This window comes from Monodon monoceros, unplaced genomic scaffold (genome assembly GCF_005190385.1).
Source record: "Monodon monoceros isolate NGI ecotype Baffin Bay Population unplaced genomic scaffold, NGI_Narwhal_1 Super_Scaffold_6, whole genome shotgun sequence".
Classification (NCBI taxonomy): Eukaryota; Metazoa; Chordata; class Mammalia; order Artiodactyla; family Monodontidae; genus Monodon; species Monodon monoceros.
The window spans coordinates 38,576,370-38,603,932 of NW_021703783.1; the positions used below are offsets into that span (position 1 = coordinate 38,576,370).

General features: G+C 36.9%; 1 protein-coding gene across 5 annotated transcripts in view; it reads left to right on the forward strand.

Annotated features, from left to right (window-relative positions):
* LARP4 (La ribonucleoprotein domain family member 4) overlaps positions 1–27,199 on the forward strand; it is a 64,083-nt gene extending 36,884 nt beyond the window's left edge. For 2 of the 5 annotated variants that reach the window (XM_029205259.1, XM_029205261.1), the window contains 8 exons: positions 11,604–11,816; positions 12,326–12,447; positions 16,308–16,517; positions 17,161–17,209; positions 19,751–19,912; positions 23,640–23,764; positions 23,880–24,048; positions 25,192–26,808. In XM_029205259.1, the coding sequence (XP_029061092.1) occupies positions 11,604–11,816; positions 12,326–12,447; positions 16,308–16,517; positions 17,161–17,209; positions 19,751–19,912; positions 23,640–23,764; positions 23,880–24,048; positions 25,192–25,530 (1,389 nt within the window). In that variant the 3' untranslated portion in view covers positions 25,531–26,808. Of the gene's footprint in view, positions 1–11,603; positions 11,817–12,325; positions 12,448–16,307; positions 16,518–17,160; positions 17,210–19,750; positions 19,913–23,639; positions 23,765–23,879; positions 24,049–25,191 lie in introns of those variants that run through there. The other 3 variants (XM_029205258.1, XM_029205260.1, XR_003791093.1) reach the window with 3 other exon arrangements.
* Positions 27,200–27,563: the final 364 nt, after the last annotated feature.

The following is a 27,563-nucleotide window of genomic DNA, read 5'->3' on the forward strand; positions in this document are numbered from 1 at the left end:
TGTTTTTTTTTAGTGGTTCTCTTGGGGGTTACAATTAACATCTTAAATATATAACAACCTCATTTGAATAATACCAATTTAGTTTCAGTAGTGTACAAATACTCTGCTTCTATACTTCTCTGTCCATCCCCCTTTATATTCTTATTGTCACAGGTTACATCTTTATATGTGTGCCCATTGTGGTATCACTTTATATTTTGTTCATTTTTCTTTTGAATCATATAAGGAAAAAAGAGGAGTCACATACCAAAGGTGCAGTCAGCCCTTTGTATTTCTAGGTTCTGCAACCAGTCCTCTGTGGATACCAAGGGACAACTGTACAATAATATTTTTTTAATTTACCTATGTAATTACCAGTGTTCTTTATTTCTTCTTATGGCTTTGATTGTTTGGTGTCTTTTCATTTCACCTTGAACAACTCCCGTTAGCATTTCTTGAAGGGTAGGTGTACTGATTACCTTTTATCATTTTGTTTATACATCTTTTTCCTGATCGCTATTAGGTTTGTCCATGGTTTTCATTAGCTTATTGAGTATACTTAAGATAGTTGATTTAACGTCTTTGGCCAGTAATTCTAATGTCTGAGCTTCCTCAGGATGGTTTCTATCAAATTCTGTTTTTCCTGTGAATGGACCATAGTTTTTGTTTCCTCGTGTGTTTTGTAATTTTTTTTGAGAATTAGACATGCCAAGGTAGTGTAAAGTGTTAACTCTGGAAATCTGATTCTCCTGCTCCTCATATATTACTGATTTTTTGCTTGTTGAGGGCTATAGCTGTTCATTTGTGACTTTTCCAAATTATTTTCGCAAAATATATATTCCTTGTTGTTTATGGTCACTGAAATTTCTGTTCCATTATCTCTGCATTTGGCATGTGACCTAAAAAAGATTTCCATAAATGTCTGGCTCTGAATAGGGTAGTACTGGTGGCAAAGGATTTTGTCCTTTTAAGTCAGTCACCAGTGCTGCTGTGAATCAAAACTAAGGCAAGCATGGGCACTGATTTCTCAGGAATCCACCAGACCAACCACAGTGCACCCTCAATTTTTGGAGAACAAAGTCCCCACTACATGCCTTGGCACCAGCCAGCCACTCCAGGAACACAAGCTACTGAGGGGCAGGGTTGGTAGCTACTTTTATATACTGCTCACTTAGAAAAGATCAGCAGCCTCTCCTTTTGTCAAGCACTCACCTAGTTATAAGTGTACAAGCACTCTTTCTTGCTTAATTATTGATGCAGTGGAGGTACCTACGCATAGAGCCTATTCTGCTGTTATACCACTGTTTTTCTGTTTATATATGCAATTATAACTTTAGGATAATACCCTAGAACTAAATTATCTGTATCGAAGAGTATATCCATTTACTTATTAGGTAGAACCAATTTACACTCTTACAGTATTTTTTTTTTTAATTTATTTATTTTATTTATTTACTTTTGGCTGTGTTGAGTCTTCATTGCTGCATGGGGGCTTTCTCCAGTTGCGGTGAGCGGGGGCTACTCTTGGTTGTGGTGCACGGGCTTCTCATTGTGGTGGCTTCTCTTGTTGCGGAGCACAGGCTCTAGGTGCACGGGCTTCAGTAGTCGTGGCTCGCGGGCTCTAGAGCACAGACTCAGTAGCTATGGTGCATGGGCTTAGTTGTTCCACGGCATGTGGGATCTTCCAGGACCAGGGCTCAAACCCGTGTCCCCTGCATTGGCAGGCGGATTCTTAACCACTGTGCCACCAGGGAAGTCCCTACAGTATTTTCTATTTCTTTAAAATTTCCTGTAGTTGATTCTCTGATTTTCCAACTTTTTTTTTTTGGCCACACTACACATGTGGGATCTTAGTTCCCTGACCAGGGATTGAACCTGTGCCCCCTGCAGTGGAAACATGGAGTCTTAACCAATGGACTGCCAGGGAAGTCCCCATGACTATTTTTCTGTGAAGATTTTCTTATTGATTTGTATGAGTTCTTAGAGGAGCTTAATCTTCTTGTCAAATTAACTATTTGTATTGTTACTATGTTTGTGGTATTTGTGTGGAAATCCATTTTGTTGCAGCAAGATTACAAGATTGATATTTTTCTTTATGCCTTTGGATTTGAATGTAGTTTTGCTAGGCCCTCTCTAAGAAAAATTTTCTTTTTTAATCAACATTCTTATAGTTTACATACAATAAAATGTACTTATTTGAAGCATACATTTTTATTAGTTTTTGCAAATTTATGCACTGTTGTTTTCTCAGTCAGTCTCCCCTCATCAACATCCAGTGTTGGCAATTATTGATCTGCTTTTTGCTGCTATAGGTTTGTTTTCTTCTGTAGTTTCATATGAATGAAACCACACAGTATATTCTCTTTTGTACCTGACTTCTTTCACTTGCCATAATTATTTTTAGTAAACCGTATTGTAGCATGTATTGGTAGTACACCCTTTTTTATTGCCAAGTAGTATTCCAGTGTAGGAATATACAGGCATACCTTGGAGCTATGGAGGGTTCAGTTTCAGACCACTGCAGTAAGGCAAGTCACACGAATTTTTTGGTTTCCCAGTGCATGTAAAAGTTACATTTACACTCTACTGGAATCTGTGAAGTGTGCAATAGCATTATGTCAAAAAATGTACATACCTTAATTTCAAAATACTTTATTGCTAAAAAAAAGTGGCAGTCATCATCCATGTCTTCAACCAGTTGTAATCTTTTTGCTGGTGGGGGATCTTGCCTTGATGTTGATAGCTGCTGATGGATCAGGATGGTGGTGGCTGAAGGTAGGGGTGGCCATGGCAGTTTCTTAAAATAGGACAACAGTGAAGTTTGCTGTATCAATTCTGTCCTTTCACAAACCATTTCTCTGTTGCACACAGTGCTGTTGGTAGCATTTTATCCACAGTAGAACCTCTTTTAAAATTGGAGTCAGTCCTCTCAAGCCCTGCCACTGCCTTAACAACTAAGTTTATGTAATATTCTAAATCCTTTGTTGTCATTTCAACAGTCTTCCCAGCATCTTCATCAGAAGGAGATTCTATCTCAAGAAACCACTTTCTTTCCTCATCTATAAGAAGTAACTCCTCATCTGTTTAAGTTTCATCATGAGATGGTAGCAATTCAGTCCCATCTTCAGGCTCTACTTCTAATTCTAGTTCTCTTGCTATTTCCACTGCATCTTCAGTTACTTCTTACACTGAAGTCTTGAACTGCTCAGTTATCCATGAAGGTTGGAATCAACTTCTTCTAAACTCCTATTCATGTTGGTATTTTGTCTTCTTTCCATGAATCATGAATGAACTTAATGGTGTCTAGAATGGGTGAATCCATTCCAGAGGTTTTTGATTGACTTTGCCCAGACCCGTCATCCACGGCAGCTACTATATAGCCTTACGAAATCTATTTCTTAAATAATAAGACTTGAAAGTCGAAATTACTCCTTGATCCATGGGCTGCAGAGTGGAAGCTGTGTTAGCAGGCATGAAAACAACGTGAATCTTAACGTGCATCTCCATTAGAGCTCTTGGGTGACCAGGTGCATTGTCAGTGAGCAGTAATATTTTGAAAGGAATCTTTTTTTCTGAGCAGTAGTTCTCAATAGTAGGCCTAAAATATTTAGTAAACCATGTTGTCAGCAGTTGTGCTATCATCTGAGCTTTGTTGTTTCATTCACAGAACACAGGTAGAGTAGATTTAGCATAATTCTGAAGGGCCAAAGGATTTTTGGAATGGCTAATGAGCATTGGTTTCAACTTAAAGTCACCAGCTGCATTAGCCCATAACAAGAGAGTCAGCCTGTCCTTTGAAGCTTTGAAGCCTTGAGGCCAGGCATTGGCTTATCCTCTCTAGCTATGAAAGTCCTAGATGGCATCTTCTTCCAATATAAAGCTGTTTTGTCTACGCTGAAAATCTTCATTACTTATTTTAGCTAGATCTGCTGAATAATTTGTTGCAGCTTCTACATCAGCACTTGCTGCTTCATCTTGTACTTTGATGTTGTGGAGACGTCTTCTTTCCTTAAACCTCATGAACCAACCTCTGCTAGCTTCAGACTTTTCTTCTGCAGCTTCCTCACCTCTCTCAGCGTTCATAGAATTGAAGAGAGAGTCTTGCTCTGGATTAGGCTTATGCTTAAGGGAATGTTGTGACTGGTTTGGTCATCTATCCAGATCACTAAAACTTTCCCACATCAGCAATAAGGCTGTTTGGCTTTCTTAGCATTCGTGTGTTCACTGCAGTAGTCCTTCTCATTTCTTTCAAGAACTTTTTCTTTGCATGCAAGACTTGGCTTAACTGTTTGGCACAAGAGGCCTAGCTTTCAGCCTGTCTTGACTTTTGACATGCCTTCCTCACTAAGCTTAATCATTTCTAGTTTTTGATTTAAAGTGAGAGATATGTGACTCTTTCTTTCACTTGAATACTTAGAGGCCATTTTAGGGCCAAGTTGGCCCAGTTTCAATATTGTTGTGTCTCAGGGAATAGGGTGGCCCAAGGAGAGATAGAGAACGGGAGAACTGCCCATTGGTGGAGTCAGAAACACATCTGTTGATTAAGTTCATTGCCTTATATGGGCATGCTTTGTGGTGTCGCAAAACAATTACATTAGTAACATCAAAGATCACAGATCACCATAACAAAGATAATAATTTTGACAAAGTGAGAAATATTGCGAGAATTACCAAAATGTCATACAGAGACACAAAGTTATTAAATGCTGTTGATATAAAAATATTGGACAGTATTTTGTACACTTGAAACCAATAAAATACTGTGTGGGGACTTCCTGGGTGGCACAGTGGTTAAGAATCCACCTGCCAGTGATGGGGACATGGGTTCGAGCCCAGGTCTGGGAAGATCCCACATGCTGTGGAGCAACTAAGCCCATGTGCCACAACTGCTGAGCCTGTGCTCTAGAGCCAGCGAGCCATAACTTCTGAGCCTGTGTGCTGCAGCTACTGAAGTCCGCGTGCCTAGAGCCTGTGCCCTGCAACAAGAGAAGCCACCACAATGACAAGCCCACGCACTGCAATGAAGAGTAGCTCCCGCTTGCTGCAACTAGAGAAAGCCTACATGCAGGAACAAAGACTTGACGCAGCCAAAAAAAATTATAATAATAATAAATAAATACATAAAAAATGTTTTTAACTGCAATATTTGGGAAATACAATAAAGCAAAGCGCAATAAAATACAGTATGCCTGTAGTGTGATTTGATTATCTAGTCACTTGTTCTTAGACATCTTCGTTCTTTCCATACATCTGTTTTAGTTAACTGTCTTTTTAAATCTTTTTTGTATCTTTAAAAATTTGGTTGTTAGTCTGATTATTGATTTGTAAGCGTTCCTTATGTATTCTGGTTACAAGTTTTTTGTCAGATGTGTATTACAAATATATTACAAATATATTTGCCCTAGTTTGTGAATTGCCTTTTGCTTTCTTAACAGTGTATATTAAAGAGTAGACTTTTAATTTTGATGAAGTCTGTTTAATCTCCTTTTTCTTTTAGGGTTCATTATTTTTGTCTTCTCTAAAATCAACCCCTCCTATGTCATGAGTATTTTTTTTCATGATTTCTTCTAGAAGTATTATAGTTTTAGTATTTATATTTATGTCTTATGATCTATATCAAGTTACTTTGTGTTTTTTGGAAGGAAAAGTCAAGATTCTTTTTTTAAAAGAAGTATAATACTTGTTCCAGCACCATTTGTTGAAGACTATTCCTTTGTTGGCTATTAAAGCATATATGTGCTTGGGTCTATTTCTAGACTATGTTCTTTTCTGTTGATCTGTGTTTGTCCCTTAAGTCAGTTCCCTGCTGTTTTGATTACTGTAGCTTTATAATAAGTTACAAAATCAGATAATATGTAAGTTCTCAAAGTTGTTTTGATTTTCCAAAATTATTTTTGGTATTCCAAGTCATTAACATTTTCATATAAATTTTCAAATCAGTGTGTCTATTTTACAAAAATATTTGCTGGTATTTTGGTTGGGATTGCATTGACACTATACATTAATTTGAGAGGATTGCCACCTTATTAATATCGAGTCCTCTAACATGGTATCTCCATTTATCTAGGCTTTTCGTTTCTCTCCTCATTGCTTTGTAGTTTTCGGCGTACGTGTCTTAAACGTATTTTGTTAAATGTATTAACAAGGTAAATGTACTTTTTTTGTGTTTGGGCCTTTTAAATCATTTGTATATTCATTACAGTAATGTATTCTACCCTACCTAATACAGAATCTCTTTCCTGAATCCATAAAGCATATTGTATTGAATGTAAACACTCCTTGCAGCATATTAACATGATTTCTTTACTACTTGCTCTTTGATGAAGTAAATTAACTTAATACATACTGATTTCTGTTTTATAGTACAGCATATACAAATACAAAATATAAATATTAGTAATTCTTTTCTTAACCTAAGAAAGATTTTTTTAATGGAGAGTTATTTATTTTAAAGTAGTTTAAAATCTGATGTGAAATTAGATTCTGACAATTTTTTTTAATAAAATGGCTTTAAATGCTTAAACTCCAATTTAGACCTATCATTTTTCTTAGATTTTATCTATTTTATGTAAAGATGCTTTTGCATGTGTTTTCCTCTAAATCATAGTTATTTACGTTTTTCACAAAAATTTAAAATAGTTATAAAAGCTATTATACCATAGTGCTGTATTTTATTATAGTATCTTTGTGCCCAATTAATTGGAAAATTATAGTGTTCGTGATTCAAAAATTAATAAAAATCACCCATGATAATTTGGGAGAGCTCTCACTCTTGTGCAGTGGACATCCAAGGTCAAGGGTCCTTGCAGACTTTGGCCTAGAGATATGCTTGTGAAGGAGTCCAATGAAACATTTATTGTGTGTGCTAATAAGTTGCTTCACATTTTATCTTGTTTCTCTTGTAAATAAGCAAGAACGCTTTTTTTTTTTCTTTTCTTTTTTTTTGCGGTACGCGGGCCTGTCACTGCTGTGGCCTCTCCGGTTGCGGAACACAGGCTCTGGACACGCAGGCTCAGCGGCCATGGCTCACGGGCCCAGCCGCTCCGCGGCATGTGGGGTCCTCTCGGACCGGGGCACGAACCCGTGTCCCCTACATTGCCAGGCGGACTCTCAACCACTGCGCTACCAGGGAAGCCCGAGAACGCATTTTTTATTGCTCTTCCTCCATAGATCAGTTCTACCTGGTATTAGTTCCTTTCAGGCTAAAGAACTTCCTTTGATGTTATTTAACAGTGTCCACCAGGGATGAATTTTCTTAGTTTCTCCTCATCTAAAGCTGTCTTGTATTTCACACTCATTTTTGATGGGTACAGAATTCTGTACATTGATACATGTACATGGATACAGAATTCTGGGTTGATAGTTTTAATTTTTTTCCTTCTTTTAAGATTGCATTGTTTTCTGGCTTCTGTTCTTTCTAGTGAGTCATTCTTGTAATATATGTAGTTTTTCTCCACCTGCCGCCAAGATATTTTTTGTTTTGTTTTCTCTTTGGTTTTCAGTAGGTTGACTCTAATGTGTCTAGCTATGGTTTTCTATTTATACTGCTTGGGGTGTTCTGAACTTATTGTTTGTAAATTGATGTTTTTCACCAAATTGGGGGAATTTCAACCTCTAGTTTTTCAAAAAATTTTCTGCCTCACTTTCTCCTCTCCTTTTGAGACTTCAGTTACACATACGTAGTATTGCTTGATTCACTGCGATTCTGTTTTTCTTCCATCTCTTTCTTCTTCAGATTGAATACTTTCTGTGGACTTGAATTCATCTTCAAGTTGGGTTCTAGCATTTCTATTTTAAACAATATATTCCTTCTCTGCTGAGATTTCCCCTTTTATTCAGTTTTTAAGAACATTATTTCCCTTTTATCCATAGCATATTTATTTGGTTTTAATAGATTGATTAGTAGAGCATGGCTCTTCTTGTTTCATCTTAATCCCACCTACTTCCCGATGTCCCCAGGTTTTTTGAAGCAAATTTGAAACTTAATTTCATCTGTATGTAAATAAACTAATACTGGTATCTCTAAAAGAAAGGGATTAAAAAAAATAGCCACACTACTATCACACTTTTTGAAAAATAAACGATAATTTCTTAAACATCAGGCACTGTTCACATTTTCCTGATTCATATTTTTTCTTTCTCTTTTTTCTTTTTTAAAATTTATGATTTGGGGAATTGCCTGGTAGTCCAGTGGTTCGGACTCGGCATTCTCACTGCTGGGGCCCCAGGTTCGATCCCTGGTCAGGGAACTAAGATCCCACAAGCTGCGGGGAGTGGCAAAATAATAATAATAAAAAATATAAAATACAATTTATGATTTTGTCCTCTGCCTCTTTAGTTTTACTTTTGGAAGTATGTTTTTGAAATCACTGTTATTTGTCTTACAAAGTTTCTCACATTATACATTTCATTAGCTATGTGTTTTTTTATTGTGTTAAAATACACATACATAAAATTTACCATCTTAACGATTTTAAATTTTAATTTCATTTATCAGTGCCGTAATATTAAATACATTCACGTTGTTGTGCAGCCATCACCACCATCCATTCTCATAACTCTTTTCTTGTAAAATTGAAACTCTGCCTATTAAACAGTAACTCTCCACTTTCCCCTCCTTCAGCCCATACTTTCTTTGATTTTTGACCATTTACCTCATATAAATGGAATCATATAGTATTTGTCTCCTTGTGACTTGCTTATTTCACTTTAATATGGTGTCTTCAAGGTTCATCCATGTAGCATATCGCAGAATTTCCCTCCTTTCTAAGGCTGAATAATCCATTGTATGTATATACAACAATTCGTTTATCCATTCATCTATTGATGGACACTTGGGTTTGCTTCCACATTTTAGCTTTTGTGAATAAGGCTGCTATGAACATCGGTATACAGATTTCTCTTCAAGATTCTGCTTTTAATTCTTTTGCATATATACCCAGAAGTGGAATTGCTGGGTCATATGGTAATTCTATTTTTAATTTTTCGAGGGACCTCCATACTGTTTTCCACAATGGCTATACCACTTTATATTCCCACCAACAGTGCACAAGGGTTCCAGTTTCTCCACATCCTCTCCAACATTTGGCTGTTTTCTGTTTCTTGATAGTAGCTCTTTTAATGAATGTGATGTGATATCTCTTCGTGGTTTTAATTGCATTTCTTCAATGATTAGTGATATTGAGCATCTCTTCGCCTACTTATTGGCCACTTATATATCTTCTTTAGAGAAATACCTATTCAAGTTCTCTGCCCACTTTTGAATTGACTAGTTATACTTTTTTGTTTTAAAAACGAGCTCTTTTTTTAATAAGTTTTTTTTTAATATAAATTTATTTATTTTTGGCTGCGTTGGGTCTTCATTGCTGCGCGTGGAGTTTCTCTAGTTGCAGTGAGTGGGGGCTACTCTTCGTTGCGGTGCGCGGGCTTCTCATTACGGTTGTTTCTCTTGTTGCGGTGCATGGGCTTCAGTAGTTGTGGCTCGCGGGCTCTAGAGCACAGGCTCAGTAGCTGTGGTGCATGGGCTTAGTTGTTCCACAGCATGTGGGATCTTCCAGGACCAGGGCACGAACCCATGTCCCCTGCATTGGCAGGTGGATTCTTAACCACTGTGCCACCAGGGAAGTCCCAAGTTGTATTCTTGAGTGTAGTTTAACACGATCCTCTGACCTCTGTATTTTATGCAAATTGGTAGCTAGATCTAGAGGCTTAATCAGAATTAGATTTTATTTTGGAGCAGCAAAGAGAACAAAAACATGTAGTATATGTCTTCGTGTGTCTCTCTTATACTAGCTGCTGCTGATCATTGACTAGATATATTGATTTGTTAATGGTTGCAAAGTGGTACTATTTCTGTGCTTTTTTCCATTTATTATTTGAAACACTTCCATAAAGAAAAGCTTTCCTTCATCTTCATTACCCTGAGGTACAGCTCATATATGCAATGTGTGATAAATGCTTGGTTCTAGCTTTTACTACCAGTTTTCAAAATAATGTGTCGGTTCCCTGGCAACCTTCAAAAACGACCATTCAGATATTTTTTGGTTTTGAATATTTAAACATATTTGGTGTGTTCATTGTCCTTACTGATGAAGTATGGCCTCTTTGAGTCCTTTTGTAATGGTAATTTTCAATGTTCCTTGCTCTCTAGTGTGACAAGATGTTCCAGGCTCTTGTACATTTTGTGTCAAAAGGCTCTGGAGTTGCCATGTTACTTTTATGGGAAAGTAATGTTTTGCAGTCCACTGGTTAGGCACAAGGAGTGCTTCTGGCTAATTGTTTGGTTGTTATTTCTAAGCCTTTTCTTTGAACAGAGCTATTAAATACTTTTTTATAAATGACAATATATATCATGAGTTTATATAGATGCTTTCGATTTAAATTCAGGCTACATGGTTTTTACTTCTTCAGTTGCTGTCTGCATCTCTTTTCTCCCACGTGAAAATCTCAGATGTCAGTGACCCCAATATATAATTTATGATTTGCTATATCCAAAATCACAGACAGAAGTCTTAGAATAAAAATACCAAAAGTCATTTAGAGTTTCTCTGTGTTATTCCTCTAGTTGGATACACATTTAGGTTCATTTTGCATTGAACTTTTACAAACTGATTTTTTAAAATTTTATTCAATGTGTGCATGGCTTAAAAGTAAAATATCTAAAGCAGTATATTAAATTCATATTCACGTGTCTGTGTGTATGAATGCAAGTATATCTTCATATCCACATCTAACTTATCTAAACAACACCTTACTATACATACCTTTCTCCTTGCATTGCCTCTTTTTTTTTTTAAATAGTATTTTCTAGAAATCACTCCATTATAATATTTAGAGCAGTTCCTCAGGTTTCTTTCTTTTTTTGTTTTTTCTTACATCTGATAATTGTGTGGATATACCACGTTGTTTTCAATCATTGATGGACTGTTGGGTTGTCTCGTGTGTGTGAGCGTGTGTGTGGGAGAGATGTGGGTCTGAGCCCCCTCACCCCCCACGTCCCCCCACTTCCTATCATAGTAAGTGTCAGTGAATAGCCGTATGCATCATTTTTTTAAAAACCTCTTTTTGGTCTGTGTGTATGCAGTAAATTTCCTAGAAGTGGGGTTGATAAGAATATGATAATATGCATATGTGATATTTTGGAAGACATTGCTGAATTTTCCTTTTTAAGGGTTGTGTTGTTTTGAATGCCCATTATCAATGTATCAGAGTACCTGTTTTGCCACAGCCTTATCAATAGAGTATGTTGTCAAATTTTTAGACTTTTTCCAATTTTATAAGTGAGAAATGTTAATCCCATTTTAATTGCATTTCTCTTATGAGCAAGGTCAAGCATCTTTTCATATAAGAGCCATTTGCCTTTCTTTTCCCCCTTCTGATAAGTTGCAGTTAGTTTTAATATTTTGACATTCACGGTTTTACTTTGTTTATTGTGTTAATTGTATTTGCCATGTAAAAGTTTTTAAAAGTACAGCTATCAATCATTTCCTTTTCTCTTGCTCTACTAACTCTATAGTACATGGAAATAATGTCATGGAAAATATGATCCAAATGTAAATTAAATGTATTTGTGAAAATATACACTTTATCCTTTGTGATTATATCCTTTGTGTTCTTGCTTCTAGGCAAGGATAAAAGCCATCAATACGTTTTTTGCTAAGAATGGTTATCGATTAATGGATTCTAGTATGTATAGTCCGCCCATTCAAACTCAAGCACAGTATGCCTCACCGGTCTTTATGCAGCCTGTATATAATCCTCACCAACAGTACTCTGTTTATAGTATTGTGCCTCAGTCTTGGTCTCCAAATCCCACACCTTACTTTGAAACACCACTGGTAAGTGAGATCCTTACAGAATAATACAATTTTTTCACTGAAGCTGAAATTTGAAGAAATCAGCTAGAATTAGAGTTCATGTTTTATTTTGTTTTGTGTTGATATTGGTTACTTTCTGGCTTTTAAATGGTGATAAGGATATTTAATCCCCCATATCAAATATATGCATATGACTAAGTCTAAGAGTTGAGCTATTGGTTCCTATCATTTTATTCTTTAAATGTTGCTGAGTAAATTAATAGACTGGAAAAATCCTGAATGATTTAAAATGATTTTAGTTTTGTGAAACTTTTTCAGAGAGAAATATTCTTTATTAAGTGTTGAACCAGTTGTTCCTTGTTCTGTAATTCAAGTGATAACTTGGAGTGAGTATTGCAAATGTTTAAAATTATTTTTGGCTTATCAAAGAAATTGATGCTAGGTTAGTTCATCAGAAGTTTCTTATGACCTTCACACCAGATTTTTGTCTTTACTATGAATAGCTTTTAAACATTAAAATTTTCTTTTAGGCTCCTTTTCCCAATGGTAGTTTTGTGAATGGCTTTAATTCACCAGGATCTTATAAAACAAATGCTGCTGCTGCTGCTGCTGCTGCTGCTGTGAATATGGGTCGACCATTCCAAAAAAATCGGTAAGATAAAAAACGATAGTTGGAATTTATTTATTTATTTTTAAATTTATTTAAGTTATTTTATTTTTGGCTGTGTTGGGTCTTCAGTTGCTGTGCGCAGGTTTTCTCTAGTTGCGGCAAACGGGGACTACTCTTTGTTGTGGTGCACAGGCTTCTCATTGAGTGGCTCCTCTTGTTGCAGAGCACAGGCTCTAGGCGCGCGGGCTTCAGTAGTGGTGGCACTCGGGCTCAGTAGTTGTGGAGCACAGGCTTAGTTGCTCTGCGGCATGTGGGATCTTCCTGGACCAGGGCACGAACCTGTGTCCCCTGCATTGGCAGCAGGATTCTTAACCACTGCACCACCAGGGAAGCCATGTACTCACTTTAACTGACACAATTGGTTAAAGCATTTGAATATCTTTTTTTTTTTTTCCCTGCCTTGCGGCCTGTGGGATCTTAGTTCCCTGACTGAGTTCCCCAGATCAAACCCTGGGCCCACGGCAGTGAAAGCACCAGGTCCTAACCACTGGACTGCCAGGGGATTCCCTGAAGATCATTTTTAAGTGTACAGAAAATTTTACTACATATACACATTCTTTAATTGCTTTATGAAGTTTCGAATGAGAACTCTTCGTATTGTAAGAATGAAGGATTCTTTATAAACAAAAGATTACTTGTGCTCTTGTAGATGACCCTTAGTTTGGTGATACAGTAATAACAGCAAAATTGAAGTATTGCTAGGACATATGAGTAGAAGTACAGTGAGCTTTAAAAACACACACTGTCCTCTAACCTCCATCCTGTTGTTCCAAAAAGATTAATTTCCATGTGCACACAGAGACAGTAATGTTTAAATCTGGAAAGACCTTTGTTATGATGTAGTTTTAATTCATTTTACAGATGAATTGAAGAAAGTGAAAGTTGAAGAGGATGAATACCTTGCTAGGGTTACATGGCTTTTTATCATCAGCAGACCTGAGATTAGCACATTTTCTTTTCTTCTACTATAGCTAGTAAAGTTTTTTTCTTAAAAATAATTGAGTTAATGGGCTTCCCTGGTGGCGCAGTGGTTGAGAGTCCGCCTGCCGATGCAGGGGACACGGGTTTGTGCCCTGGTCTGGGAAGATCCCACGTGCCGCGGAGCAGCTGGGCCCGTGAGCCATGGCCGCTGAGCCTGCACGTCCGGAGCCTGCGCTCCGCAACGGGAGAGGCCACAACAGTGATAGGCCCGCGAACCCCCCAAAAAAATAATAATAATAATTGAGTTAATACAAATGACAGTTTATAACTTCCCTTGTGAGGAGATACAGATTTCTCATGATTAGAAATAGTAGCTTTGTAAAAATATGTATCTGTTGATTTCACGTTTCTTTGAAGAGGTGAATTTTGCTTTAAACAGTTACGTCTACATGAAGTAGACGTCTTGGTTATAAGAGACTAAAAACAATTTTTAATAACAAAAAGTATTGGTGTTTGCAAATGCTTGACTTAAAAATACATTAAGTGGGCTTATGGTATTCCTTTATTGTCACTTGAGAGCACTGCTGTGCTTTCAAGAGGTAAAAAAAGAGATAAAAATACAATAAGAGGTAAAAATACAATAAGAAAGCCAAGAATGACAGTCAAGTCATTCTTGCTTTTTAAAAAAGTATATTTATTTATTTACTTACTTGGTTGGTTGGTTGGTTGAATGGATGGATGGATGGATGGATCCGGTCTTAGTTTTGGGAGGTGGGCTCCTTGGTTGCAGGAGGTGGGCGCCTCAGTTGCGGCGTGCATGTGGGATCCAGTTCCCTGAGGAGGGATCGATACTAAGCCCCTTGCATTGGGAGCGCAGGGTCTTAACCACTGCGCCACCAGGGAAGTCCCAAGTCATTCTTGCTTATAAGGATATATATCTGGTTTTGAAGATACAGGATAGGTTTAGTATAATTTTGCTTGTTATTCAAAACTACTTGTGTACAGTTTTTTGCGTTTGTTTGACCAGTACAGGTTGTTGTTAATTTTTAGTCACAGAAATAATACACGAATACTTCCTTATAAAAATGGAGATATTGCAGATGAACTAGAACCTTTTGACCACCAACCCAAATCCTTGCTTCCTTCTTACTTCTAAGAAGTGACCACTGCCAGGCCTTTATTTTTATTTATTTATCAGTCAAGAGCAGTTTATTACATTAACCTTGTAACAGCCCAGTGATGATCACTAGACCTACTTAGAGAGAATAGGACTAACTTTCAGAAGTCTGGGCAATTTTCTACCTTTCATACTTTATCTTTCTGTCATTTTCCTTCTTCCTTTACATCTTTTATCACTTCTTTCTTTCATCATCCTTTTTTCTTTTGCCAAGACTGCGATTGTTAAGTCCCTCTCTGTGAAGGGTAAGATTATGAGATCTGAGGGCTGTTAAACCTAATAACTTGTTTACTGGGTGTATTGAAATGCAATGAGAGAATTTCAGTGAGGGATAGTTTCTGAACAGATACATAAACAGCAATATCTACCTCATGAGGTCATTTTCAGATATGATGGATAATGTAAATTAGTTTGTGTTAGTTGACATACTGTAAATTTCATTGCTATTCAGAAACTATTTTGTAACGCATAAGTAATTATCTGGAAAAGTATTGTATATGAGACTTAGCCCAACATTATAGCCTAATTTTTATGTTTAAGTTTTAGTAGTAGTAATCTAATTTGTTATACTCTCTAAAGAGTAGTTAGTAGGATAGCTGGAGATGCTATTGGAATTAATGTTTAATTGTTCATAATTATGAGGTTTAAAATCCCTATTCAAAGAACCAGGAATTTACAGTGTGTTATTAATATTATAAATTTGTAACTATGAAAATAGACTGTAAAAAAATGGAGTATATAAACTGCAAGCAAGGGGCTAAATAGAGATCTAATACTTCCTTTTTTAATCTCCTGTAGAGCCAGGGTCCTCAGTTTCTTGGGCTTACTTTAGATGTTTTCACTATTGATTAAACTGCATCCTCTCTCCTTTACCCTGCCTTAGCTTCATCTGCTTACAAATTGTTAAGAGAGTTGGGTACTTATACCCATCATCCAAGGTAAAAGCTACTTTTGTTAGATGTAGGTGGTTTTTGTTTTTGTTTTGTTTTGCTTTGTTTGTCTTTGGTTTGGTTTGTTTTTTTGTTTTTTACCAGATTCCATACCTTAATTCATGAAGTCATGCCAGGCTATTAGTTGCGTTATATTTTCCTAGTTTTTTGGTCTCACATCTTTGTTGGATCTTTGAACAACTGATTTCATTTGGAGAGGGATGCTTAGTAGGAAGCTGGGATTTTAATATATTCCACTGTTCCTTTAAAAAAAAATTATCAGTCCCCTAAAGAGTTTTTTTAGACTTTTCCCCCAATTCCCCCATATGAAAATTTAATAATAGAGATTATTGTATATCTATTTGTGTAATGTATGCCAGTTCTTACTCCCTTTGTGGGTATTGTTGCCCCATTGAGAATGTATGGCATAGACTCAATAAGCTTCCAGCCTGGCTGATTTAGATGTATCAGAACTGCAGTTCGTGTTAAAGAAATTAGCTAAAATCCTAGTTATATCCTAAATTTGGGGGTAGAAGTAGCCTTATCTTGAAGAACTTTGGATCACCTCCCAAATCTCTCCAAACAGCTTTTTTTTAATGTAAAAATTCTTTGCCTTTTAAAAATAATATGTCTGAGACATTAAAGGGTTTACATTTTTACAACACAATGCTTCTGTGTCCAACCCAGTTTATGGAAAATCAGAATAGAGCAGAAGGCAATTTTTAACTTGGCCTGTTAAGAGTCTCTACCATTAAGAGAAAATATTTTCCATTTTAATTTATCCTTTCACGTATATGGTCTTATATTTCTTATAGTGTGAAGCCTCATTTTAGGTCAAGTGGTTCAGAACACTCAACAGAGGGCTCTGTGTCATTGGGGGATGGACCATTGAACAGATCTGGTTCAAGGAACTTTCCAACTGAACGACATAACCCTACAGTAACAGGGCACCAGGAGCAAAGCTACCTTCCAAAAGAGACTCCCACTTTGCAGATGGAACAGAATGGGGACTATGGTAGGGGCAGGTAAGGAAATATGGTAATAAATATGGAAATAAGGTATATGAAAATTCTTTAATCATAATATGAATGTTTGAAGACCATGATCTAGTGATTTTTAAATTTAATTATTGGTATATAGTTATGCTAAATACTTTATTCATGTAATATGTGTTACTAGTTTTTCATAATTAAGAAATTCAGAATGCCCATATAGCTCTGAGTCAGAGGTTTATAAAAGTTATTCTGAAGTTCTTTACAGTTCACTAAGGAAAGATTAGCTTAGAAAGATAAGATTCCATCTGCATCATAGTTTTAATTTCTAGCAACATCTAAACTGTGGGAATGGAGTTATATGTTATCTACCCTTCCTAAACAAAACAAAAAAAATGAACCCTAATATGCTCCTGATTTGGAGGGAGCACTGCTAATAAAAATGGGCCCAGCTTACTTAGTGGTGGTGGTGGTAGTAGGTGAAGTTTTTGGTAGATTAGCTCAGGATCTCTTCAGAAGAAAATATATCTTTTAATAATAAAGGAGATTTAGGAAGTATAGATACTTAAAATAGAAGTTCACCCATCTTTGATAGAATGTATACATTTGAAGAAACTTATGAGTTGTCCCTCCCACCTGCTTCCCCACCCCCACTCCCTTTTGTCATTGTTTAAAGGAGAACTCTCTTCAGAGGTCGAAGACGTCGGGAAGATGAAAGGATCCCAGTAAGTTTTGTTTTTTTTTTAACCTTTAATTACATACGTTCAATTTTTTTTTTTCTTCTGTGATTTACTATGGCGTTGACTTCTGGTGTATCTTTCCGGGTTTTTGTTTTATTGATTATAATATTGATTATAATTAGAGCCTGTTCTTACCCTGAAATATCCACCATCACCACTACCCCTCACCCTTAAAGCACACACATAGTTAGAGCTTTGACCTGTGTTGCTCACTTTAAAAAAAAAATTACTTGAATACCTAATCTGTTCACATGGTTTAAAATAAAATATATGAAAATATTCCATGGAAAGTTTAATTATTGCTTTATTAATGGAAATTTAAAGAGGTTCAATCTTTTGATTGTACAATGCTGCCACAGACAGTGCAATGATAACATCATATAACCATCACTTCCTATGTGTGCTGTAGTATCTGAAGGAGAATCCCTAGAAGTGGAATTTCTGAGTCACAGTTCAGTAAGTTGCTGCCTAATGGCTTTCTATAGGGGTTGTGCTGATTTTCACTCTTTGAAAAAAAGTTTCTGTTTATCCATAAGTCTTACAAGGTATATGATTTTTTGCCAGTCTGGTAGCATATGTGATTCACTTTTAAAGCTCTGTTGGATGGTGTTGGAAACTGTTATACTATTTATTAATTGTTACTTGGGGGCAGTTTTCTACCTAGTGCTGATTCTTATATTTGCCAATCCTGTAAAACCACTTCTAGATTTTAAAAAAAAATTTTATAGTTCTAGGCAGGTTCTTATTTGAATCCTCACTTACCTAGCTTCAAATTATTCATATTTTTTTTGTGTGTGTGGTTTGTTCATGGTGAATGTTTCCCATTTCTTAACTGTGGTCAGAAGGAGTTGAGGAATAAAAATAGTACAGGAAGACATGGAGGTCTGAAGAAAACCCTGCCTGGAATTTACATTTATATCATAAATGTGAAATACAATACTCACTTTACATGTATAAGTAGTGAATTGTATACATATATAATAGTATACTATATAGTGTACATATACATATAAGTATACAGATATCACATGTTTAAGCAGTGAAAAGGTACAAATTTTCAAAGAAGAAAAATATTGCATTATAACAAAAAGAATAGTCCTTGGGGCAAACTGTGAACCTTTTAAAAGTGTTGGTTTTTCATTTATAGCTTTCTATACCATGGCAGCCTTGAGACTTTAGGCAACACCTTTTTTAGGATACCATTGTAGCAGTCTATGTGAATTCTCAAGTGGCCCTGAACAATTGAGGAGAGGAGAGATTAGGTTAGAGGTCTGTTTAATATGTTGAAAATACCTGGATTGAGGACTGAAGATTAGGACTGAAGAAACAGGAGACCGGCATGCTTCTTAGTACAAAGGGCAGGGTGGGGGTACCCTTGTGCAGTGAAGAGATCTTAGCTAGAGGTACAATTTAGGATTTGTAAGCTTACATGTAGTAATTAAAGTTACAAGAGTAGATGAGATCATGCAGGGGACTCTCAGTAGAGTAAGTGATTTTAAAAAGGGCCAAGAATGGAACTTGAGGAACATAGTAGCTGTGGGGCTGAAAAATGTGATTATTCATTTTGTTGTTTGAAGTACCCAAGAGAAATCCAAGTGGAGATAGCTAATAGGCAAATTGATATCTGGGTTTCAGGCAAAGATCTGGTCTGAAAATATTTAAAGCGTACAACCTAGTGAGTTTTGGTAAATTTTCAGAGTTGTGCAGCCAAAAATTCACCAAAAAGTGAGAAAGATTGTTTTAAGAGTTGTTTGCATGTAGGTAGTAGTTGAAGCTGTGGATAATGGATATCACACAGGGAGAGTATGGAAAGGGAGAAAGAGTGGCAATCATATAGAAACCAAAACCATCCAAAGAGGTGGTCAGGGGGAGAAGAGCACATGCTTGTCAGATCTGAGAATGAAGGAAAAGAGGTATCAGAAGATGAGCTCCCACAGGAAAGAATGTTTACCATACCAAATGCTAGAGTGAGGTCAGAAAAAAAAGTCTGTCAGATTTTGCATTGTGGAAGAAGGCATTGGTGACTTGTCAAAGCAATTTTAGTGGTGTGGTGAGGGAGTAGAGAAGAAGATATAAGTGAGAGGTTTGTCAGAGGGTATAGAGAGTGGTAGGTGGAGGAGAAAGATGAAAAGATTTTCAAGGAAGGATATTGTTTTCCCTTGAGACTATAAAAGGAGAAAAGATGATGGCAAATTTAGATAGTGTAGGGGTTTTTGTGTTTATTTTTGTTATGGAAGAGGGTATAGCAAATTTAGAAAGCAAAGAATAGTGGAGATTGATTAGAAGGTTTAAAGAGTGTGGCAGAGTTTGCAAAAGAACCAATAGAAGGAGCTGACTAAAGATAGGTCAGATTGATCAATACTAATGAGAACTCAACTAAAATGAGAATCCAGGAATTTATAGGGGAACAGTTCTCTTCATTAGGTGGAGTTTGGTTTGTTTGTTTCTTAGAGCTTTCAGCTTCTGTGGTACAGGATTAGAGAATGAGATGAGCATGTAACCTGTTTTTTGATTTGTGTCTTTTAGAGACCCCATCCTCCAACAGCTGAAGCAAAGGCTCCAACACCAAAGTTTGACTTATTAGCCTCAAATTTTCCTCCTTTACCTGGAAGTTCATCAAGAACGCCAGGTGAACTTGTTTTGGAGAGTAGGTTGTCTGATGTTGTTAAAGGTGTCTGCAAAGAAAAGGTAAACACTGAAGCATCCAATCTTTATCTTATGGGACCAATCTTTTGCCTTTGTTTTCAGGGTTATTTAACATTTTATTTGCACTCAATGTTTATTTCTATCAGAGTGTTTATTCATGAGTTTTTAGCATACTCTGAGTATTATGAAAAGATTTGTGATAAAGCTACACAAGGTCAATAAAATGTTTCTTCACCTTTGCCTGTCTTTGTATCAGTCAACCCAGCTTGATAGAACTAATTTATGAAAGCTGAATGGAAAATGTCATTTCCACTTAAGTGCATATATCGATAATTAAGTGATAACGCGAATGAATTCTAAGCTACTCTGGTAAACTCAGTCTTCCAAAAAAATGGAGAGTTGATGTCAAAAGGTTGGGATAACCCATCCTACAATGTTTTTTTTAAGTGCAGACCTCTTTATGTGCTAAATCCTCATGCCCCACAAATTTTTCTCATTTTCTACCTTTTGTTTCTAATTCAGCTTCATTTTCAAGAGTACATGTACATAGTATATCTAGGCTTATAATGAAAAATAGTAGTCCCCTGCTACCACTTTCAACTCTAGCTTTTTCTCCTGACATTTATCCCTGTATATCTAATTAACATGTTTATACTGCTCCTTCTTAGATTTTTCAGTTTTAGATGTTGTCTATTAACTTTACATTCTAGAAGCTGAGGGTTTAGCTCTCTTAAACCAATATACTTTTCTCATCCTCTCAGTATATTGTACTTCATCATATCTATGCTGCCATCAATTACAAGATGCCCCATTATTTTGGTATCACTAAGAAAGCAAAAGACACTGCCAGGTAGACTAGGTCATGCCATCATTTGTATGTCACATCTCAATATTGCATCATTTTTTTCCATAACTGAGGCTTATGGTATATTGTTATTATGTCTCCTTTCTTATACTCTGCACAGCTGTGTTCCTGGGACTTCACTGTCATCCTGGGAATTTTCTTTACTCTTCTTTGGTGGATCCCTTCTTTTTCTTACTCTTGTATGACTTTCCCAAATTATGGTGGGTCACATCTTCCCAGGCTTCCTGTATAAGGTTTTTAGTATAAATTTCTTGAGATCTTGCATTCTGAAATGTTCTTCTGTTCTCACACTTGATCAGTAGCTTATCTCTGTAGAATTCTCTATTAGAAATCATTTTCCCTCAGAAGTTTGAAGGTATTTCACTGTCTTGTTAAAAAAATTATGCAATTTTGTAATTGTTTCACCACTTCTAAGACCTTTTTTTTTTTTTTTTTTTTTTTTTGCGATGCACGGGCCTCTTACTGTTGTGGCCTCTCCCGTTGCGGAGCACAGGCTCAGCGGCCATGGCTCACGGGCCCAGCCGCTCCGTGACATGTGGGATCTTCCCGGACCGGGGCACGAACCCATGTCCCCTGCATCGGCAGGCGGACTCTCAACCAGTGCGCCACCAGGGAAGCCCCTAAGACCTTTTTTTTTAAAAAAAAATTATTATTATTACATTTTCCCCATGAAAGTCAGGCTGTTTTATAATTAAAAAACTATTGTAGTTTTAGTGGCAGTGTTTTTTCTTAGTATATAAAATAATGGTGTGTTTTAAAGTTGATGGCTTCTCAGATTTGGTGAGGTGTGATACACAGACACATTTATTTGTTTGTTTGTTTGTTTATGGCTGCATTGGGTCTTTGTTGCTGCGCACAGGCTTTCTCTAGTTGCGGCGAGTGGGGGCTATTCTTCATTGCGGTGCGCAGCCTTCTTATCGTAGTGGCTTCTCTTGTTGCGGAGCACGGGCTCTAGGCATGCAGGCTCAGTAGTTGTGGTGCACGGGCTTAGTTACTCCACAGTATGTGGGATCTTCCTGGACCAGGGCTCGAACCGGTGTGCCCTGCATTGGCAGGCGGATTCTTAACCATTGCGCCACCAGGGAAGTCCCCACAGATACTTTTTTTTTTTTTTTTTTTTTTTTTGCGGTACGTGGGCCTCTCATTGCTGTGGCCTCTCCCGCTGTGGAGCACAGGCTCCAGACGCGCAGGCTCAGCGGCCATGGCTCATGGGCCCAGCCGCTCCGCGGCATATGTGATCTTCCCAGACCGGGGCACGAACCCACGTCCCCTGCATTGGCAGGCAGACTCTCAACCACTGTGCCACCAGGGAAGCCCCCCACAGATACATTTTTAAAGGATAATAATAAAGTGTACTTCTTATAATTCCAACCCACAAATATGGGATGAACACTTAATTTGATATTGGACCTTGTATGTTGAACCTCTGATTTTCTTGTTTGGTTTTTCTAATTTTTATCTTTGTACCTGTCTATATTTTCTACAGAGTTATCCTGAATGTTACCTTTTAAACCTTTTGAAATTTTAAAACATTTTAATCCCATACCCCAAAAACCTATTGAAATTTTTATTTTGTCGGTCGATTTTAATTTCTAGGGCTCTTTCTTTTTTTTTTTTGGTACGCTGGCCTCTCCCTGTTGTGGCCTCTCCCGTTGCGGAGCACAGGCTGCGGACGCGCAGGCTCAGCGGCCATGGCTCATGGGCCCAGCCGCTCCGCAGCATGTGGGGTCCTCCCGGACCGGGGCACAAACCCGTGTCCCCTGCATTGGCAGGCGGACTCTCAACCACTGCGCCACCAGGGAAGCCTCTAGGGCTCTTTCTTGATATTCGTTTTTTACTTGTGGTAAAATGCACATAACATAAAATTTATCATCTTGACCATGTTAAGCATGTACAGTTAAGTAGTGTTAAATGCATTCACATTGTTGTGCAACCAGTCTCCAGAACTGTTTTTGTCTTGCAAAACTAAAATGGTTTACCCATTAAATAGCAGCTCACATTCCCCCACTTCTCTCAGGCCCTGGCAACCACCATTCTGCTTTGTCTCTGAATTTGACTACTCTAGGTATCTCATATAAGTGGAATCAAACAGTATTTGTCTTTTTGTGACTGTCTTATTTCACTTAGCATAATGTCCTCAAGGGTCATTCTTTGTCATAGTGTGTATCAGTACTTCATTCCTTTCATTGTGCAATAATATTCCACTGGATAGTTACACCACATTTTGTTTATCCACTCACCAGCTGAATATTTAGCTTGTTCTCACTTTTTGGCTATTATGAATAATGTTATTGTGAACATTTGTGTATAAGTTTTTGTATAGACGTGTTTCCTCTTGGGTTTATAACTAAGCAGAATTGCTGGGTCATATGGTAACTCTATATTTAACTTTTTGAGGAGCTGCCAGACTGTTTTTTTTTTTTTTTTTGGTACGCGGGCCTCTCACTGTTGTGGCCTCTCCTGTTGCGGAGCACAGGCTCCGGACGCGCAGGCTCAGCGGCCATGGCGCACGGGCCCAGCTGCTCCGCGGCATGTGGGATCTTCCTGGACCGGGCCACGAACCCATTTCCCCTGCATCGGCAGGCAGACTCTCAACCACTGCGCCACCAGGGAATCCCCATGCCAGACTGTTTTTGCAAAGTGGCTGCATCATTTTACATTTCCACCCTCAATGTATGAGAGTCCCAATATCTACATACCATCAGTAACATTCATTATTGTCTGTCTTACTGATTATAGCTATCCTAGTGAGTGTGAAACGGTTTCTCATTGTGGGTTTGATTTGCATTTCCCTAATGGACAGTTATGTTGAGCTTTTCATGCATGTGCTTATTGGCCATTTGTTTATCTTCTTTGGAGAAGCATCTATAAAAGTTCAATTTTGAAATATGTTTCCACTTTAAGGATAAGGAAGAGTTGAGAGTTAGTTGCCCAGTGACTGCAGAGGATGAACAGACAGACTGCACCTCTGCCCAGCAACTCAGTATGAGCACCAGTCCTCCATGTACAGCTGAGCTTTCTGCATTAAGGTACAATTTCAAAGTAGATGATCTCTCACATTAAGATTACTTTTTCTTCTGATCATTTCTCAGGTGTTTCTTTGTGCTCTATACTAAGCCTAATGTCAAGTTCTTTTTTTCATAGCACAACTCAGCAAGAAAAGGATCTAATAGAGGATTCCACTGTTCAGAAAGATGTTCCCAACCAGACAACTATACCAGTTTCTTCCCCGAGTACTGCAAAGCCATCGAGAACAAATACTGCTTCACCATGTAATAGTAACATAAGTGCAGCTGTAGCTGTGGCCCTACAGGTAACTTGAATTTAGTTTAGCGAGAATAAAACAATAGGTTAAATAATGAGAAATTTTATTTTTCACATAACTCTTTGCTAGAGCAGAGTCATTTGGAAATAGCCCAATTGGGGCTGGTTGCCCGCATCGAAAAAGGAATTTAAAGTCACTCTGAAGAAATTGGAAATTTTAGCCTTGTTGAGGGAATGAAGAAATTACTGTTTATTCTGTTTCTTTTGATTGCTTTATTTCCAATCAGATTGTGGTTAAGTGAAGCTTCCTTCTCATTATGATGACTGTACCTTTTTTTGGGCTAGGGTATAGAGGTTTTGAGGCTCTTGAAATTCTTTTTTGTATAATGCTTAACAAATCTATGAAACCCATGAGGAGCCACTGCCATTTTTATTCAATTTCCAGAATCGTTTTTATAATTTGAAAGATATAGAAAAGCAGGGGGAAAAAAGCCACAGAATTTACCTATAAGTCTTTCATTCATTGATATAACTAGTGCATTTTTGGTACAGCTCTTTTTTTTTCCAGGTTAAGCACATTTTATCTTGTCTTTTAATAATAACGATAATAATAATAGAATAGCACCTACCACTTATGAAATGCCTACTATATGCTAGGACCAGTACTAAAGACTTTTTTTATGCTCTAGCCCATTCTCACAGCATCCCTGTTCTCCTCCTTTTCAGATGAGGTAATTAAGAGTTTATATTATTGGTTTCCAACTGCTCTGCTGAGATTCTTGTATCTCTCTTAGGGTTCTTTGTAGTCAGGGAAGAGAGAATGGAACCATTTTATTTCGTCATGTGGATGTACCATTATTAATTTAATCTGTTCTTCCTTGTTAGCCATTTAGGTTTCCAGGTTTTTTTGCATCATTATAAACATTGCTGACTTGTATATCCTTCAGATAAATATCTCAAGTGAAATTATTGTATCATACATAAATTGCTAAGACTTTTTAATTATATTCAACAAATTTTATTTTTAAAGATTGTACCTGTACACTTCAATAGCAGTGTATAAGAGACTGCCTAGTGCCCTTTCCTACAAGATAACTTACTGATTTCTTGTGGTTAACACTATTCTTTCTGTACTTTATTATTTAGAGAATATGTACCATAAATGTTTTTGTTTCTTATCTTTACTTCAAAGGAACCTCGGAAGCTAAGTTATGCTGAAGTGTGCCAGAAGCCCCCTAAAGAGCCATCTCCAGTTCTTGTGCAGCCACTGCGAGAACTTCGCTCCAATGCAGTATCTCCCACCAAAAATGAAGAGAATGGAGCTCCTGAGAAGTCCTTTGAGAAACAACATGAGAAGCCAGAAGCAAGGGCTAGTAAGGATTACTCTGGCTTCCGGGGCAATGCCATTCCCAGGGGAGCAGCTGGAAAAATCAGGGAACAGAGACGCCAGTTTGGCCATAGGGCTATACCTCAGGGAGTGACTCGACGTAATGGCAAAGAGCAATACGTGCCACCCAGATCACCAAAGTAAACAAAAACAAAAAAAACTGTTCAAAAACTTCTCTCTCTTCCCATTAAACTTGAGCCTGGCTATATTGAACTGTTTTGGAGGGGAGGGCGTGGCCAGGAAGGAAACAAGAGAAAGTACATCCTTAAATCATTATGGATTTTGGAGTTGTGAGCTATAGAATCCCAAAATTCATCTCTAAAGCGATTTTAAAATGCTGGAGGATTCCAATCAGTATAAATATATATATATATGTATACATATATAAAAATATAATTTTTCTATTTTTGTTTTTGATTTTAATTTGCAGAGATCTTCTGCCTGGAATCAATTTTGAGGGTTCAGATTTAGCTTGGGAGAAAAACACATTATACATCCTTCAGTATAGGAGATGAGGGAGTGAGAGAAAATATTTTTTGAAGAAACATTTCTGTAAAATTAGAAATTACTTTTTTTAATCTATTTAAAGTTTGGCTTGGAGAATGCCATTTCTGCCTATATGGCCTTGTGTTGCAAAACAGATCGGCGGCTGGGGTGACTGTTGTGGTGTGAGTGTGTGCAAGTATGATTGAAGCCAGATCTGTTGTCATGTTAGTAAATGATTTGAAAACTGAATGTAATACTTGAGTAGATTTTTTTTTTTCCAGTTTGAAATTTAGTCTGTCTTTTTGACCTTACTAATATTTCATTCAACAAGCTGTTAAACTCTGTACTTGGGGATGTGACTACCAATCAGTTTGATACTCAAGGAAAGAATGGGGGTTATTTGAAAAATTAAAATTTTGTGTTATATCTGAGGGGGTGGGTCAAATGGAGCTCAGAGGTTCAAGCTGCCCTGTGATTTTTCTTCCCCCCCCCTAAAATAGGAAACGATTTCTTTTTTTTTTGTTACTTTCTTCATTACTCTGTTCTTTGATTATCCACCCCCAAAAGCAAAATAACCAATCACCTACAGAATTGTATGTTTCTAGCTGCCTCGCTCAGTCTAGTCAAATCATATAACTGTTCTAAATTTCTGACTTGAACATTCAAGTATTTTACTCTTCTGGTCATGTATTTAGAACTTTAGATCCCAGAATGATAGGGCAGACCGACCCTACAGTAATTTATTTGTGTTAGTGTTAAAGATGAAACATTGTAGCTGACTCTTAAAGTGTTAAATAGTATAGATGTAAAAAGAAATTTCTTTTTAAAGGTTTAATTTGGGGACAACCTTTTCTGTTTACAATGTATTTATCACCTTCCTTCTTTCCCTTTCTAAAAAAAAAAAAAAAAAAAAAAGCAGTTTGGAATTCACAGAAACAGAACCAGCAAGTCACAAAATTTTTGAGTTGAGGTTAGATAGTTAAAATTAACATATAATTTCTCCGTGAATAAAGTTGTAGCTCTCACATTAAATAGGCAAGTTTACATGCTGGTGTTTAGAAAATGGCTAAAAAATTAAAAACCATGTTGCATTAATCTGTTTTAAGTCATACCATTTTCAGAGTTCTATGTAAGGTGGGGTTTTGTTTTCTTTTTAGGGATAGTTTGTGATAGTAATAACTGTCCCTTATGTTAGTGAATTACATATGTACAAATTGAAACTGTAAATTGTGAACACTGGAAAGCACCATTGTGACATAGAGTAAACATCTTAGTAATATATTAAAATGAATGTAAATGAGGGTTAAAATTACATTACTGTGAAACTCATCTTCCAACTCTAAGTTAAGCTTTGGAGATTTGTATTAGTAGGTAACTGTTCAGAGCTTTGAAAACACCGCACATTTCTGTACAAGCCAGAATTATCATTTCTTTGTAACTTATTATTCAGCTTGGCAATTGCTTTTGATTTGGTGGATTGATAACATGATATATTTAAGCAGTTTGAAACTATTCATTTCTACACACTATTTTCTACTAAATGAAACATACCATAAAACTACCTGTGCTGAAATTTGGGGGAAGTTTAGGTCCTTTAAAAAAAAAAGTATTAATAATCACTGACTACATCTATGATAAAAGTGCTTATTTTGGTTTACTTAGATAATGCTGCAGCTGGTGGAAATGATAAA